At 39.0% G+C, this 15,076-nt stretch overlaps 2 protein-coding genes across 5 annotated transcripts in view; one reads left to right on the forward strand and one right to left on the reverse strand.

The window, feature by feature from the left end:
* The window catches only part of nfe2l2a (nfe2 like bZIP transcription factor 2a), a 54,774-nt gene extending 42,461 nt beyond the window's left edge, over positions 1-12,313 (forward strand). For 2 of the 3 annotated variants that reach the window (XM_087988994.1, XM_087988993.1), the window contains exons 2-5: positions 8,137-8,406; positions 8,547-8,642; positions 9,106-9,282; positions 10,583-12,313. In XM_087988994.1, the coding sequence (XP_087845120.1) occupies positions 8,137-8,406; positions 8,547-8,642; positions 9,106-9,282; positions 10,583-11,815 (1,776 nt within the window). In that variant the 3' untranslated portion in view covers positions 11,816-12,313. Of the gene's footprint in view, positions 1-4,608; positions 4,661-8,136; positions 8,407-8,546; positions 8,643-9,105; positions 9,283-10,582 lie in introns of those variants that run through there. The other variant, XM_087988992.1, reaches the window with a different exon arrangement.
* hnrnpa3 (heterogeneous nuclear ribonucleoprotein A3) overlaps positions 12,257-15,076 on the reverse strand; it is a 41,507-nt gene continuing 38,687 nt past the window's right edge. For both annotated transcript variants that reach the window (XR_015757664.1, XM_087988995.1), the window contains one exon: positions 12,257-14,773. The gene's annotated coding sequence lies outside the window, so the exon portion shown is untranslated. The remainder of the gene's footprint in view (positions 14,774-15,076) is intronic.

A 15,076-nucleotide genomic window follows, 5' to 3' on the forward strand; every position in this document is an offset into this window, starting at 1 on the left:
TGAGCTAGTACTAAGCCAAGATATCTGTAAATGTTTGTTCTAGTTGTGTGCTGTTGACTGAAACTTGTGTACAATTATTGTAGAACATCATTATAGTTTGTTTACCTCAGTTTAACTCCAGTTGAGAACTCCTGTCTCAAAAGAGACAAATTTGAGCTGTTAAATTGAAGGCCAATGTTTAAGTTTTGAGATAATCAGTTTGTCAAAATAAACCCTCTAAATAATCTCATTTCCGAGTTTGAGTGGAGAAAGACTTTGTTCTAAAAGATTATGTACAGTATAATATGTTCCTGTTACTGCTACTCATCTTTGAGTTGTGTTTGGGTGATTTTCTGTTCGCATAAGGTCAGCTGCCTGTTGCTCTATTTCAATTGTTGTATCACTCTGGCTTGCCTTCTCCAATTGAGGCAGATCCTGCTATGAACAATCCTCCAAATGACTACTTTTGCTATCTCTGTCATTGCTTCTGTTTGAAACATGGAAGATTTTCTGAGCTGGGATTTAGCCTTCAATAATTATTAAAGGTTTCTGCATTTGCGATCTGACTATTGCATTGAAAGGCAAAATCGTATAAAGCAATCATCAAATCATAAATTACAGCACAACAGGCCATGTGGTATCAGAATACACAGTTGGATAAAGTCCATAGAATTTATTGTGCAAATTTTGATTATTCAATGTTGGCCAGTTAGTATTTATTCCAGGATTTTGGATTTCCTAAAAGTGAAAAGTTAAGATGTTGAAGTTGTAACATCATGAGGTATCCAGGATTATTACCCTTTGATTTATACTCTGTCCATGTTCTTTGTGCATTACTTCACAATTCTTTGCATTGAACTTCATCTATCACCCATCTGCCCCATCTACCAATTGTCTTTGTCGTTTTGAATACTTGTCATCTGGCAAATAGTAAACTCAAAACAGCACCCACCTCGTTGTTTAGAATGCTCCCAGGTTTTGTATCATCCACAAAGTTTGAAATTACTTCCCACACCAAGATCAAGGTCACTTGTATATGTCAGGCAAGCCAAGCATTCAATTACTAACTGTTAAGGAATTCCATTGCAAATGTTCCCCAGCCCAAAATGAGGTTTAAACACAGCTCATCAGAACACACCAGTTGAGTAGCCTGGTTTAGCCAGAGAAATCAGTAATTCACATGCTCATGAAAAGCGTTTGTAATGAGTGCTGAGGACATTGGGTTTTGTTTCTCACTCTTCAGCTGGGAAGAATTCAACCAAAATGTTCAGACAAGGAGTCTGACAGTACACAGTGGATGAGCCAAGCAAGTTTGTGGATATTGGGCTGTCTTCAGCACACACAATTAGGTTGCCCCACATCCCCTACTCATGGTGTCAATGATGAAGTGCAGCATACAGATGAGGAAGACAAGGGTCAAGGATTGGTCCACCCAGAAAACAGGATAAACTTTACTGGACTTGCAAGCTCTTCCTTACCTGTATCAACCCTGGCTTACATTCGTGGTAAGTTTGCTTCTGAGTTCCCTCTCCATGATTTGAACACAAAAGGGCAGAAACTTCAATGTAGTAGTGGGAAGTGCTCCATTGATTTATGGTCTCATATTTTGGAATGAGACATTAAACAGAGGCCCTTTCTGTCTATTCAGATGTAAAAGATCCCTTGGCCTTGTTTTGGGGAATAGGGAAAGCTAAACGTGGTAACCTAGCCAATGTTTATCCTGCAATCAAAATCGCAGAAAAAAAAGTTGGTAAATATTGTTGTTTTGAGTTTGCTATTTGCCAGATGACCAGTATTTCCTACATTATAGCATTGGCAGCACTTCAAAAGTTCTTCATTGGCTGTAAAGCACATTGAGATATGAAAAACATTTTTTTCAATGCAAGTTTTTTTCCTTTCATGTTTCTGTGAATTGAGTAAACTGGATGGAAGCTTTCATTGCTTTTTTTTTGTTACTTTTGAATCCATTCTTTTTGCAAATTCAGTTGCTTGATTATAAAGATGCCATGAAAGTATTCAAGTGTTTTCACTTGGAAATTCCTCATTTCTTAGTTTAAAGTTCTGTTGTTAGCTTGCCATCTGAATGTTAACAATGTCAGAATCTAGAAAAGGACAATACAGGGGCCAAATCTGAATTTTTACATTGAGCAAGAAAGATATGTCATATTTCAGACAAACTAGCTTAGTAAGTTTGCTATGAATATTAGAGGTAAATAAATCATTGCATTTGTTCATGGTTCTGGTCTCCCTCCTATCAGAAGGATGTTGTGAAACTTGAAAGGGTTCGTAAAATATTTACTGGAATGTTGCCAGGGTTGGAAGATTTGAGCTATTAGGGAAGAGGCTGAATGGGCTGGGGCTGTTTTCCCTGGATCGTTGAGGCTGAGGGGGTGACCTTATAGGTTTAGACAGTGGATTTGGATTGGCTCAGGCTTGGAGGGCTGAAGGGCCTGTTCCTGGGGTGTAAAATCATGAGGGGCATGGATAGGTAAATAGACAAGGTCTTTTCCCTGGGGTGGGGGAATCCAGAACTAGAAGGCATAGGTTTAGGGTGAGAGTGGAAAGATTTGAGATCTAAAGGGGCAACTTTTTCACGCAGAGGGTCACGTGTGTATAGATGATCTGCCAGAGGAAGTGATGGAGGCTGGTACAATTATAACCATCCAGATGCCTTTTAAATGTTGTATGGATTGGAAGGGTTTAGAGGAATATGGGCCAAGTGCTGGCAAATAGGACTAGATATCTGGTAAGCATGGACGAGTTGGACTGAAGTGTTTGTTTCTGTGCTGTACATCTGATTCTACATGTTTTTTTGCCCATTACCAGTTGCTGTCTCGCCATGGAGCTAACTCCATAGTGTGGAGGTGGAGTTCAATTTAAGCTGGACAGCAAAGGATGGCAGCTATTATTCTCTTGAACAACATTACTGCAATAATTGGCATTTTATATGTTTTGATAAACTATCCTAAGGTACTAAGTTAGGTGACAAAACTTGGTCAAAGTAGGTTTTAAAAATATCTTTGAAGGAGGTGAGGTTTAGGAAAAACTCCAGAATTTTGGGGCTTTAGCAATGAATGCATGATTGATAGTGAGTACAATTAGGATATTAATTGGTGGTAAACCAGTTGGAACTCCTAAAACCAACCTGAATTTTCATGGTTATCTTCTGTAGGGTGGTATGTGCCTGGAACACATTGCCAGCAGAGGTGGTAGAGGCAGGCATGGTAGATTCATTTAAGATGCATCTGCACAGGTGCATGAGTTGGTGGGGAGCAGAGGGATACAGATGCTTAGGAATTGGGCGACTGGTTTAGACAGTGGATTTGGACCTGATCAGGCTTGGAGGGCTGAAGGGCCTGTCCCTGGGCTGTACATGTTCTTTGTTCCTTGTAATTTTTAATTTCAGGTGTTTTGAATTTAAATTGCTCTGGATTGGATTGGATGATTCCCAGGTATTTCCTGCCTTATTTGGGTGGTTACTTGTAATATATAATTTCTTCATTTTTAAAAATGAACTTCGATGTTGTGGTCATTTTGAAGACATGGATAGAGCAGGGACAGGAATGGTTGTTGCAGGTTCCAGGATTTAGATGTTTCAGTAAGAACAGAGAAGATGGTAAAAGAGGGGGAGGTGTGGCATTGTTGGTCAAGGACAGTATTATAGTTGCAGAAGGGATGTTTGGGGACTTACCAACTGAGGTAGTATGGGCTGAGGTTAGAAACGGGAAAGGAGAGGTCACCCTGTTGGGAGTTTTCTATAGGCCTCTGAATAGTTCCAGAGCTGTAGAGGAAAGGATAGCAAAGATGATTCTCGATAGGAGTGAGAGACCGGGTAGTTGTCATGGGGGACTTCAACTTTCCAAATATTGACTGGGAACACTATAGTACGAGTACTATAGATGGGTCAGTTTTTATCCAGTGTGTGCAGGAAGACTTCCTGACATAGTATGTAGACAGGCCAACAAGGGGCAATGCTACATTAGATTTGGTACTGGGTAATGAGCCCGGCCAGGTGTTAGACTTAGAAGTAGGTGAGCACTTTGGTGATAGCGATCACAATTCTGTTATGTTTACTTTCGTAATAGAAAGGGACAGGTGTATACCACTGGGCAAGAATTACAGCTGGGGGAAAGGCAATTATGATGCGATTAGGCAAGATTTAGGAAGCATAGGATGGGGAAGGAAACTGCAGGGGATGGACACACTAGAAATGTGGGGCTTTTTTGAGGAAAAGCTCCTGACTGTCCTAGATAAGTATGTACCTGTCAGGCAGGGAGGAAGCTGTAGACTGCGGGAGCCGTGGTTTACGAAGGAAGTGGAATCTCTCTCCAAGAGGAAGAAGAAGGCTTATGTTAGGATGAGATGTGAAGGCTCAGTTAGGGTGCTTGAGGGTTACAAGGTAGCCAGGAAAGACCTAAAGAGAGCTCAGAAGAGCCAGGAGGAGACATGAGAAGTTGTTGGCGGATAGGATCAGGGTAAACCCTAAGGCTTTTGATAGGTATTTAAGGAATAAAAGAACGACTAGAGTAAGATTAGGGCCAATCAAGGATAGTAGTGGGAAGTTGTGTGTGGAGTCAGGAGATCGGGGAAGCACTAAATGAACATTTTTTTTTTACTGTCATTTTCTAGAGTGAATACTATGTTGTCGAGGAGAATACTGAGATACAGGCTACTAGACGAGGTAGGATTGAGGTTCACAAGGAAAAGGTATTAGAAATCCTGCAGAGTTTGAAAATAGGTAAGTCCCCAGGGCCAGATGGGATTTATCCTAGGATCCTCTGGGAAGCCAGGGAGGAGATTGCCGAGCCTTTGGCATTGATTTTTAAGTCATCATTGTCTACAGGAATAGTGCCAGAAGACTGGAGGATAGCAAATGTGGTTCCCCTGTTCAGGAAGGGGAGTAGAGACAACCCTGGTAATTATAGACCAGTGAGCCTTACTTCAGTTGTTGGTAAAGTGTTGGAAAAGGTTATAAGAGACAGGATTAATAATCCTCTAGAAAAGAATAATTTGTTTAGGGATAGTCAGCATGGTTTTGTGAAGGGTAGGTCGTGCCTCACAAACCTTTATTGAGTTCTTTGAGAAGGTAGCCAAACAGGTAGATGAGAGTAAACCGGGTTGTGGTGTATATGGATTTCAGCAAGGCGTTCGATAAGGTTCCCCACAGTAGGCTATTGTACAAAATGCAGAGGAATGGGATTGTGGGAGATATAGCAGTTTAGATCAGTAATTGGCTTGCTGAAAGAAGACAGAGGGTGGTGGTTAATGGGAAATGTTAATCCTGGAGTCCAGTTACTAGTGGTGTACCGCAAGGGTCGGTGTTGGGTCCACTGCTGTTCATCATTTTTATAAACTACCTGGATGAGGGCATAGGGTGCGTTAGTAAATTTGCAGATGACATTAAGGTCGGTGGAGTTGTGGATCGTGACGAAGGAAGTTGTAGGTTACAGAGAGACATAGATAAGCTGCAGAGCTGGGCTGAGAGGTGGCAAATGGAGCTTAATGTGGACAACTGTGAGGTGATTCACTTTGGTCAGAGTAACCGGAATGTAAAGTACTGGGCTAATGGTAAGATTCTTGGTAGTGTAGATGAGCAGAGAGATCTCTGTGTCCAGGTACACAGATTATTGAAAGTTGTCACCCAGGTTGACAGGGTTGTTAAGAAGGCATACAGTGTTTTAGCTTTTATTAATAGAGGGATTGAGTTCCAGAACCTGAAGTAATGCCACAGCTGTACAGAACTGCACCTATAAGAAGGATGTGGAAGCTTTGGAAAGGGTGCAGAGAAGATTTACTAGGATGTTGCCTGGTATGGAGGGAAGTTCTTAAGAGGAAAGGCTGAGGGACTTGAGGCTGTTTTCATTGGAGAGAAGGAGGTTGAGAGGTGACTTAATTGAGACATAAGATAATCAGAGGGTTGGATAGGGAGAACGTTTTTCCAAGTATGGTGACAGTGAGCATGAGGGGGCATAGCTTTAAATTGAGGGGTGATAGATATAGGACAGATGTCAGAGGTAGTTTCTTTACTCGGAGTAGTAAGGGTATGGAATGCTTTGCCTGCAACGGTAGTAGATTTGCCAACTTTAAGTGCATTTAAGTCATCATTGGACGAGCATATGGATGTACATGGAATAGTGTAGGTTAGATAGGCTTCAGATTGGTATGACAAGTCGGCACAACATCGAGGTACGAAGGGCCTGTACTGCACTAATGTTCTATGGACAACAGAGTCAAAACAAGTGGTGCTGGAAAAGCACTGCCAGCCAGGCTGCATTTGAGGGCAAGAGAGTCATGTTTCAAACATAAGCGCATCCTGATAAGCGCTCGAAACTTCAACACTCCTGCTCCTCGGATGCTGCCTAACCAGCTGTGCTTTTCCAGTACCCCACGTTTTGACTCTGCTCTCCAACATCTGCAGTCCTCACGTTCTCCTTACACAGTTGTCTGGAATACAAGTTACTGTAAACATCTGTGCTGTTTCATGGTTCTTTGTCCCACTGGGACAGTGCTCGAGTTTGAGGTCAGTTTTCCTGGGATCTGCTATTTTACACTGGCTTACAGACTGCAATGTTAGAGGCCCTGAGAAAGGTCACCTGACCTCTTTAATCAAGAGGGAACGGCTCAATCGGGAATAGCCCAAACCTGATTGCTGCAGCTTGAGTTAGCAGCGATGTGCAGAACAGGTATTTGCTTGTTTTTGTCATTTATTCTTCCCTCCTGGTCAGTATGCAAATCAAGCAATTTTATGGTTACTGGGTTGAGTGGGAATTTCCCAAGTTCACTAAGATCCAGTCAGACCACTGCTTCTCTTCCAGTAAGATGATGCAATATATTGAGCAATCAAGGAAATGAAGATGCCTCTGTTCAAGCTTTCATAATACATGAATTGTCTACTGTTTCCTTTTAACTGTAAATGGCAAAGTTTGCATTAGTATTAGCTTACCTCATGAGGAATTACTTGCAGGTGAACTATTTTGAGTTTTTCATATGCTTGATTCTGTTCATGTTAAAATACCAGATTTATATTTAATACACATTTTAACATTTCCAATGTGACACAACACAGGATGGTCTTTATTTTTGATACATTGTAGTGAAGTTAAAACCGGAACTGATTACTGCGGTGCCCATAGGATTGTTTAGTACGAGTATTTTTAGCTACCTGACAACAACATTCTTAGAATACAAAGGCAGCTTTTGTATATGCCTTAGCTTCTTTTCTTTTCTAAAATGTGGCTGCTTAATATTTAATAAGGGTAAATAATTGCTGTAAATATCTATGCAATCAGGTACTATGTCTGGTTTGTGACAGTTTTGAAATCCAATAGCTTTGAAATGTTGTTTTCTTGCAGTCACTGATGTTAGTGGGGGGGGACGGACGGACTGTGTGTTGCCTTGAGCATCTGAAGAAATTAGATAATGCTTCAAACATACAAGATCTTGTGAAATGCCACTTCCTTCTGTTACCTTCACAAATGTATGTGAAGGTTTATAAGGTCCTTCAAGTTTGTTTCTGTGCGCAGAACAATTAGTTCCAGTGGCTGTCACAATTGCATGTATCTCTTTGCCCAAAAAGAATGGAGATTTCTTGTTCCAATTGAAACTTAAAATTAGTGGGGTTTTTTCCTGGCAAAAGTGTGCTGTATGCCCTTGTTGTGGAATTCTGAATTAAAATTTCAGGCTTGTTAAAATGTTTGAAAATAGGGTGGCAGTTTTCTGATGACTTCAATAAGTAGCAAATTGTGACTTTCCTGGTGCAGCAGTTTGAAGGGTGGGGTGGGGGTGCGGGGAATGGGAGGTGAATAGCTGTATTGGTGCAGAATTGATGATTGAGGCTGAAAATAATGCACTTTATCAGGTAGAAATAACAGACTTTCAGGTTTTTTAATTTTTCTAGCATCCAATTCCTTGCCTTAGTTGAAACAGTTGTTAGTAGCATTTTGAACTTAGTGTGGATGTGACATTAAGTGGTTAATCATTTCCACCTAACCATCAGAATGATATCTCTATAACCAACTCCTGGTGTATTTGTGTGTTGTATCTTTGCTAGTGCATTGGCGCCTTTTCTGGCAACATGCTTTGTAAAAAAAAAAAATTACTATTAACATTTTATATTTGCTATTAATTTGACTTGCAATTTGCTTTTTTTAAAAACAGAACATTGATTTAATTGACATCCTCTGGAGGCAGGATGTAGATCTTGGTGTTGTCCGTGAAGATTTTGATTATAACTACAGACAAAAAGAATGTGAGCTAGAGAAGCAGAAGAAACTTGAGAAGGAAAAGCAGGAACAGTTGCAGAAAGAACATGAGAAGGCTTTACTGGCACAGCTGCAGCTAGATGAAGAAACGGGTGAATTTGTTGCCTTTCGGCCAGCAAAGCACAGTAAAGCTGAAATCCCAGGAAGAATTCCAGAGCCTACACAGGTACAAAGATAGGCACAGCTGAAGTCTGAGGAACTACTTTTTGCTGTTCTGCTAAAGCTTTATGAAAACTAACAAATCTACTCTTCTTTCTCCCAATTTTTTTTACAAAAAATTTGGTTGCCAACCAATTTTCAACGTAGACTGTAAAGACCGCCCAGAGAGATGATGGAGCTTTGTCGTTTGATGAATGCATGCAACTTCTTGCAGAGTCATTTCCATTTGTAGATGATATAGAAGTAAGCCCTTTTATTATTTGTTCCACCATCTAATTGAAAATCTTAGGAAGTTACTGTTTGCTGGATTCCTAATATTTATAAACTATATTTGAAATTTTGAAAATATCATTTCCTGTAGTTATGAGGCACGTGAGTTTTCAATGTCTTGTAAGAACAAATGTTCAGTTACAATTTGTATTTTGTTAAATTTACTATTTTGGCTATCTAGATTTTGTAAAAATGTAGGACTTAGTTTTATGGTTTAAAAACATGAATAAATGGCAGTGTTATCATATAGTTAACTGTTTCAGTTGTCATAACTAAAAGCAGAGCGGGAGCTTTTATAAGGAAATGTGACCATATTGATTCAGGTGACCTAAACAGTTTCTCTATGATTTTTGCAACATAACTCAGGAAATGCAGTAAAGGCCAGGCAGCAGCAAAGTGCTCTTTTTTAAAAATTTTGTTTTAAATTTATTTTTAGTCTCGTCCGGTTGCACTTGAACCTCCTGTTCCAGCCCAGACCAGTCCACAGCCAATGTCTCCCCAGCAGCCACAGCAAGGAACTACTGCAATCCTTCCATCCACAGCACCTGAATCAAACCCTCTGGAGGACTTGGAGCAAACTTGGCAAGAGCTGCTCTCAATCCCAGAACTTCAGGTAAGTACAATAGTTGAATTCAGAAGGAGCATGAATGTAACAAACACCCAAAGAATTCAGACCTGTACTACCATTTGTTCACAGAACAAACTGGTCATTGTCTCTCAGGATATTAATCTGACATTCAAGATCCAACTCCGTTTACTTTTTTCTTCAAATGCATATTATGTGACCTTAATTTGTGTGTGCATGTGTTTAAATGCAGATAACTGGATATTTTAAACAATAAAAGCTTTCATCCTGCAGAGTGTCTGCATTTGATTTGCTGGATTTAATCATAGCATATCATACTATTTGAGTGCAATTATTGCATTTTAGATAATGTGTTGCGGGCAGGAGTAGGAGTGAAATAATTATATATAAATTTTTCTTTAATCTACAGAAGCTACATTTTATTTTGAAAATAGACTAGGTCATACATGTTAATGACAGCACAATAAGTATAATTCCTTATAGGGAAGGAATGTATGAAAGTAAGATGTTATCAGAATTTTTTAGTCTTTCATAATTTATGAATTTCTAATGTTAGAAGCGGGTCCTTGGGTAATTCTACAATAGTTAAGTGATTTGCAAGCACTAAAATAACATTGGCCACCAGTTTTCAGAGGCTCTTTTCTTGGCAAATACACTGTCAAAAAAACCATACTATGTAGAAAACTTTACACTCCTTCATTACATCAACAGCATCAAACACGTGTCTTAACACAGTATCTTCCTATCTTTAATGGGGCAATTTTTGAGAATGATTTTGTTTTTGTTTACTGCACTGGTGCTTTTAATTAGCATGACCATTTAAATGAAGAGCTAATCAGGTTTTCATTTTGCATGAACTGAGTTTAGCTGGCTATGTATTAACCTTCAAATGCTGACATTTTGAATAAATAAAACCTGACCTAGTTAAAACCATTCTCTGCACTATCTGGCATAGAAATGGCAGCACAAAAACAGGTTATTCAGTCCTGTGATAATTTTAATGCTCCTTATGAGCTACTTCCCATGACTCTTCCTCCATCCCCATCAGGATGCAAATCTAGCCTTTTCTCCTTTCTTTTAATGCAGTATACCTTCTGCATCAATTTACATTTTCAACCATGTGAGTTGCATAATCTACCAACTCTCTCAGTAAAGAAGTTTCTCTTATATTCAAGACAGTAATGATGAATTCATAACTAAAAGGTTTGGTTACGTGGAAGTTTCTCCATGTCTATCTTATTAACCCTTTCAACCCTTGGACCCTTTAGTACTTTGTTTTTAAAACTAAAAGTACTAATGTATTTATTTTTGTGCTCTTTCTCAACAGTGTTTGTACATGCAGAATGACAATATTACAAGTATCGAATCTGCAGAATATTCTTCCAAGAGTAAATCTTCTGAAATGCAAAATGACAGTTACAGCCTCAGTACAACTCTGCCAGCTGATCATGTTTCAGGCAGCAACACCAGTTTTCTCTCTCTCTTTGATAGTCCATATGAGGAAGTAATGCCATCTGAAAGCCCCACGCTCTTTCAGCCCAAAACAAATCTGTCAGATAGCATGAACCTTTCATTCAGCAATAATAATTTCAATAACCTCTTCTCTACATCTCTGAATATGCAGAGAAATGGCAACATTTCCCAAAGTAACAATATGAATGACTCACTTACTAGCATTCTAGATGATTCTCTTCTTGAACAGATCAACATCACTCAGTTGGAGGTGAATAAAGATTTTGATTGTAAACTGCCACACAATTTGCCTGAGATTCCTGATTCTGACTCTGGCTTGTCTATGGGCTCAAGCCCTAGTGGAGCCTCTCCAGGTAATTCAAAGCAATCTTCTCTTTGTGGAGATGCTTCTAATAGTTACAGTGATTCTGACACAGATGACATGGAAAGCTGTTCTGCGAGTGTTCAACCTGAGTTTGCTGAGCTATACCCAGTGCAGTTTCAAAATGACTGTAACTATCAGGCACCTTCTCTTCACGGTCTTACAAATGTTAGACTGAACCTTTACAACAAAGGACCAAAGGATGACCTGCCAGTGAGTCCTGGCCATAATAAAGTCCCATTCACCAAAGACAAGTATTCTAAACGACTCAGCCGAGATGAGCAGAGGGCTAAAGCATTGAATGTTCCTTTCTCTGTCAAAAAGATTGTTAATCTTCCTGTTGATGATTTCAATGAAATGGTGTCCAAGTATCAGCTCGGTGAGGCCCAGCTTGCTCTCATCCGTGACATCCGTCGCCGTGGCAAAAACAAGGTGGCTGCTCAGAATTGCCGCAAGCGCAAACTAGATAACATAGTGGGTCTCGAACATGATTTGGATCAACTTAAAGATGAGAAGGAGGAACTTTTGCAAGAAAAGGGAGAACATACCAAAAACCTGCTTCAGATCAAGCAACAGCTGAACAATCTATATCATGAGGTTTTTAGTATGATACGTGATGAAGATGGAAATTCGTATTCTCCCAATGAATACTCATTACAGCAGACTAGTGACGGCAGTGTATTCCTTGTTCCCAGGAGTAAGAAACTTGAGACAAAAAGAGAATGAAATTCCAAAGGATCTGTTTTTGTTGGACTTTTTTTCTTAAACCGGAAACTCAAACTGCTACGAATTGCAAGATTGAATCTTCCTTTTTCATGTTAAGTTTCCTATGCAAAAGAAAACTAACTGAAGCTATTTTTTAAATTGCTACTGGTGGCTTAGAGGTGAAACAATGACAAAGATTGCATATTGACTAAATTCTCCTAATTTTGCCAGTGCTTTTATTTTGATGATTTCTCTAATACCTATCACACTTTTTTCTATTAGTGTGCCTGTATAGATTTGTAAATATTGCACATTTTATTTATATATGCAGATCTCATTTGCTATTAATAAAAATATTTCATAGAATTAAAGATTGTATTTTAGTAAGCTAATGTTTCTTCTGTTGCAGTACAGTACTTGTTTTATAACTTTATTAGAAATGGATAAATGAGAATTGAAATGTATCATGATTTTTCATTTTATTTGCTTATATATAGAAAAATAAAATTTAACACTTTATGCAGTGCAAGTGTTGATTTTATGCATGTAACTTTAATATTTATACAACTATAATACAACACAAATGATCTATTTGTTAATTTCTATTAGTAGCTGAACTCCTGAATACCATTTGTTGTAGATGAATAGTCCTGCAAGTATCTGAGTTCCTTCTCTGGTCTGCCATGTTTGAGACTCTGCATCATTTGCTGTAGTGCTGCAGAGCACAACTGCACCATAATTCTTGATAAACTATGTAACACACTTAATAGGAAGTGTAAATGCTATAAGGTGACTGAAGGGAAAAATAATGCAACTACAGAACACTAGATTCATAGGTATAGTTCTAGTATTTAAGGGAGACATTTATTTCAACTGTTTAAAAACGCACACTACCCCAGGGAGATGGAGAAAAGATGGGAACCTGCATAGGTCCATTGAGAAGTTGATGCTCCTAATCATGAGACAAGAGTTAACACCCATGATATGAATGCAAATTGTGAATCCAGTTTCAGCAGTTCCTAATGTAATTTGAGTCAAGCCTATACTCCCTTGATTAAGATGACAATGTAACAAGATAACTCTTGTCACCATTTACATGGAGAAATGAAAGGCACAGGTTGATTGAAACTTCCTAGTCTGGACCAAGATATCTTAAAGTTTGTACACTGAAATTTTGTCTCTTTCAGGGATACAGCCTGTCACATGGAGCCATTCTAAGATGCAAGCTGTTTGCCTGGTAACATTTACCCAGCTAAGTAGGGCCTATTTTACAGGGGTGAGCAATAAAAATCATTCTCTCACCAGGTTGAGAGGGGAGAATGAATATCAGGCAAGTTTTAATACTCAATTTAGAAAACATCAAGTAGTGTTGAGGGAAATTTAAGTTATGAATGAAATTAGATCCTAAATTTCCACTAATTTTGTAAAACACTACAAGTGACACTTGTAAAGCCATGTAAATAGTTTGAACCCATTCATGTTTGAGAGATGTTTCTTGATGCAAGAAACTTGCCTGCTCATACCTGAATTGTCAATTAGGATCAGTGATGAGACAATTCCTAGCAATGATCTCTACTACTGTAAATTAGTGTCAGTTCAGCGGTTAAATAGGAGTACACTGTGCAGGGACAGATTGGAATGAATCTATTTTGTTGGAGTGAAATGTTTCCTTAGATGCAAACAGTGCATGGAATAGTTTCATATATTAAAGAGGCATGTTTGGAAAAATTAATTTGTACACTACTCCATACTGAAAACAAAGTCCCAAATAGTGTAAAGTCCTTAAAACCTACATGGAACAGTATCCATTGATAAATATAAGGATAAATACTTGATCACCCATATGGGTGAACAGAAGTCATTAGTTGCAAAAAAAACCTTGGTTCCTAATCACAATATCACATTGGTCATTGAAGTTCACAAACTATGATTACCTCAAGTCATTTCCATGTTCTAATGGTCACACTTCCTTTTGAGTTGCTGTGCACAAGCATATATTATAACACTTTAAAAAGGATTCTGGGTAATCAAAGACTGAAGACAGGAAAAAATTAAGAGTTGCTCCTTTTTTTTGAAATATTTTAGATGTTGGAGCGGATTTCCTTGAATTCCAGGAGTGGTAATTACAGTTTTATAAGCTGTTGCATTATTTTGGAACTTTGGGGTGGGGAAAAAGATCAAAACAACAGCACCTTGAGAAAAAGATAGGCAGATACCACATGGTCAATGTGAGAAAGGGGGGAGGATAAAACTAGACTGCTGTCTGACACAGGTCTGTAATAGCATCTCTGAACAGGTTGGTTATAAAATATCAAAAGATAGCACTTCTCCATGTAACAATTAGGAACTTGTACAAGAACTAAAAGTATTGCTGCCACTGGGTAACATTGTTTCACTTACAACATGGATTTGCATCATCCTAGTAATGACAGTTTACTGAAAACCATTAGCAGAAGTCTTGAGGCCTATGCATGCTAAGTGGCAAATAACAGTGCAGCACCATTTTATTTTAGAATAGAAATTCCTTTATTGTCACATGTACTCATGTACAGGAGTACAGTGAAACATTTACAAGGTCACCCATATGATGCCATCATCGGTACAAAGTACCTAGGTACAATCTTAGAAACAAAACACGAAAAATGTTATACTATGACAACTATAAGTTAGAAAAATGAGAATAAAGTTACAAAGATAGACATCACACTCTTTCCACAAAGGGCCTTCAGGAGTTTCAATACATACACTGGAAACCAGCACAGGTGGTCAGTGGCTTGTGAGCACAGGCAGACCAATAACCGTCCTGCTCCACTTGGGCTTGGTGGCTATCCCTGCTCTGCTCAGGTGTCCATTCCCTGGTTGTCCTCATCTCTCAGACTCCCAGCCTGCTGGCCATCCCCACTCTGCTCAGGGCCCACTGGATTCCCAGCACCACTCAAGCCCCCAGTCTACTCCATTCCATGTTTCCAGGAGAGAACACTAAGGGAAAAAGTGGACAAAAGAGAAGAAAACAGGAAATAAACAGAAGGAGTCACCTATGCACTCAAACATTGCCAGCAATAGATTCCGTCAATAAGAAAAAAATACATTAAAACCTTCAGATTAATTTCTCAATTTGAAATTCCTTGATTAGGATTTTTGTTAGGATCAGTGCTAAATTCTCTCATTTCTATGAAGCAGGCAGGTGCTAGTTTCACTTTGGGTGAATCATTGGTGCTTGGTTGCTGATGTCCATTGGAAAAACCAGTGCTTCGCTGCCTGTTCCTCGATAGCCCAACACCA

This window comes from Chiloscyllium plagiosum, unplaced genomic scaffold (assembly GCF_037043375.1).
Source record: "Chiloscyllium plagiosum isolate Xiang-an unplaced genomic scaffold, Cpla_swu_hap1 HiC_scaffold_7, whole genome shotgun sequence".
Taxonomy (NCBI): domain Eukaryota; kingdom Metazoa; phylum Chordata; class Chondrichthyes; order Orectolobiformes; family Hemiscylliidae; genus Chiloscyllium; species Chiloscyllium plagiosum.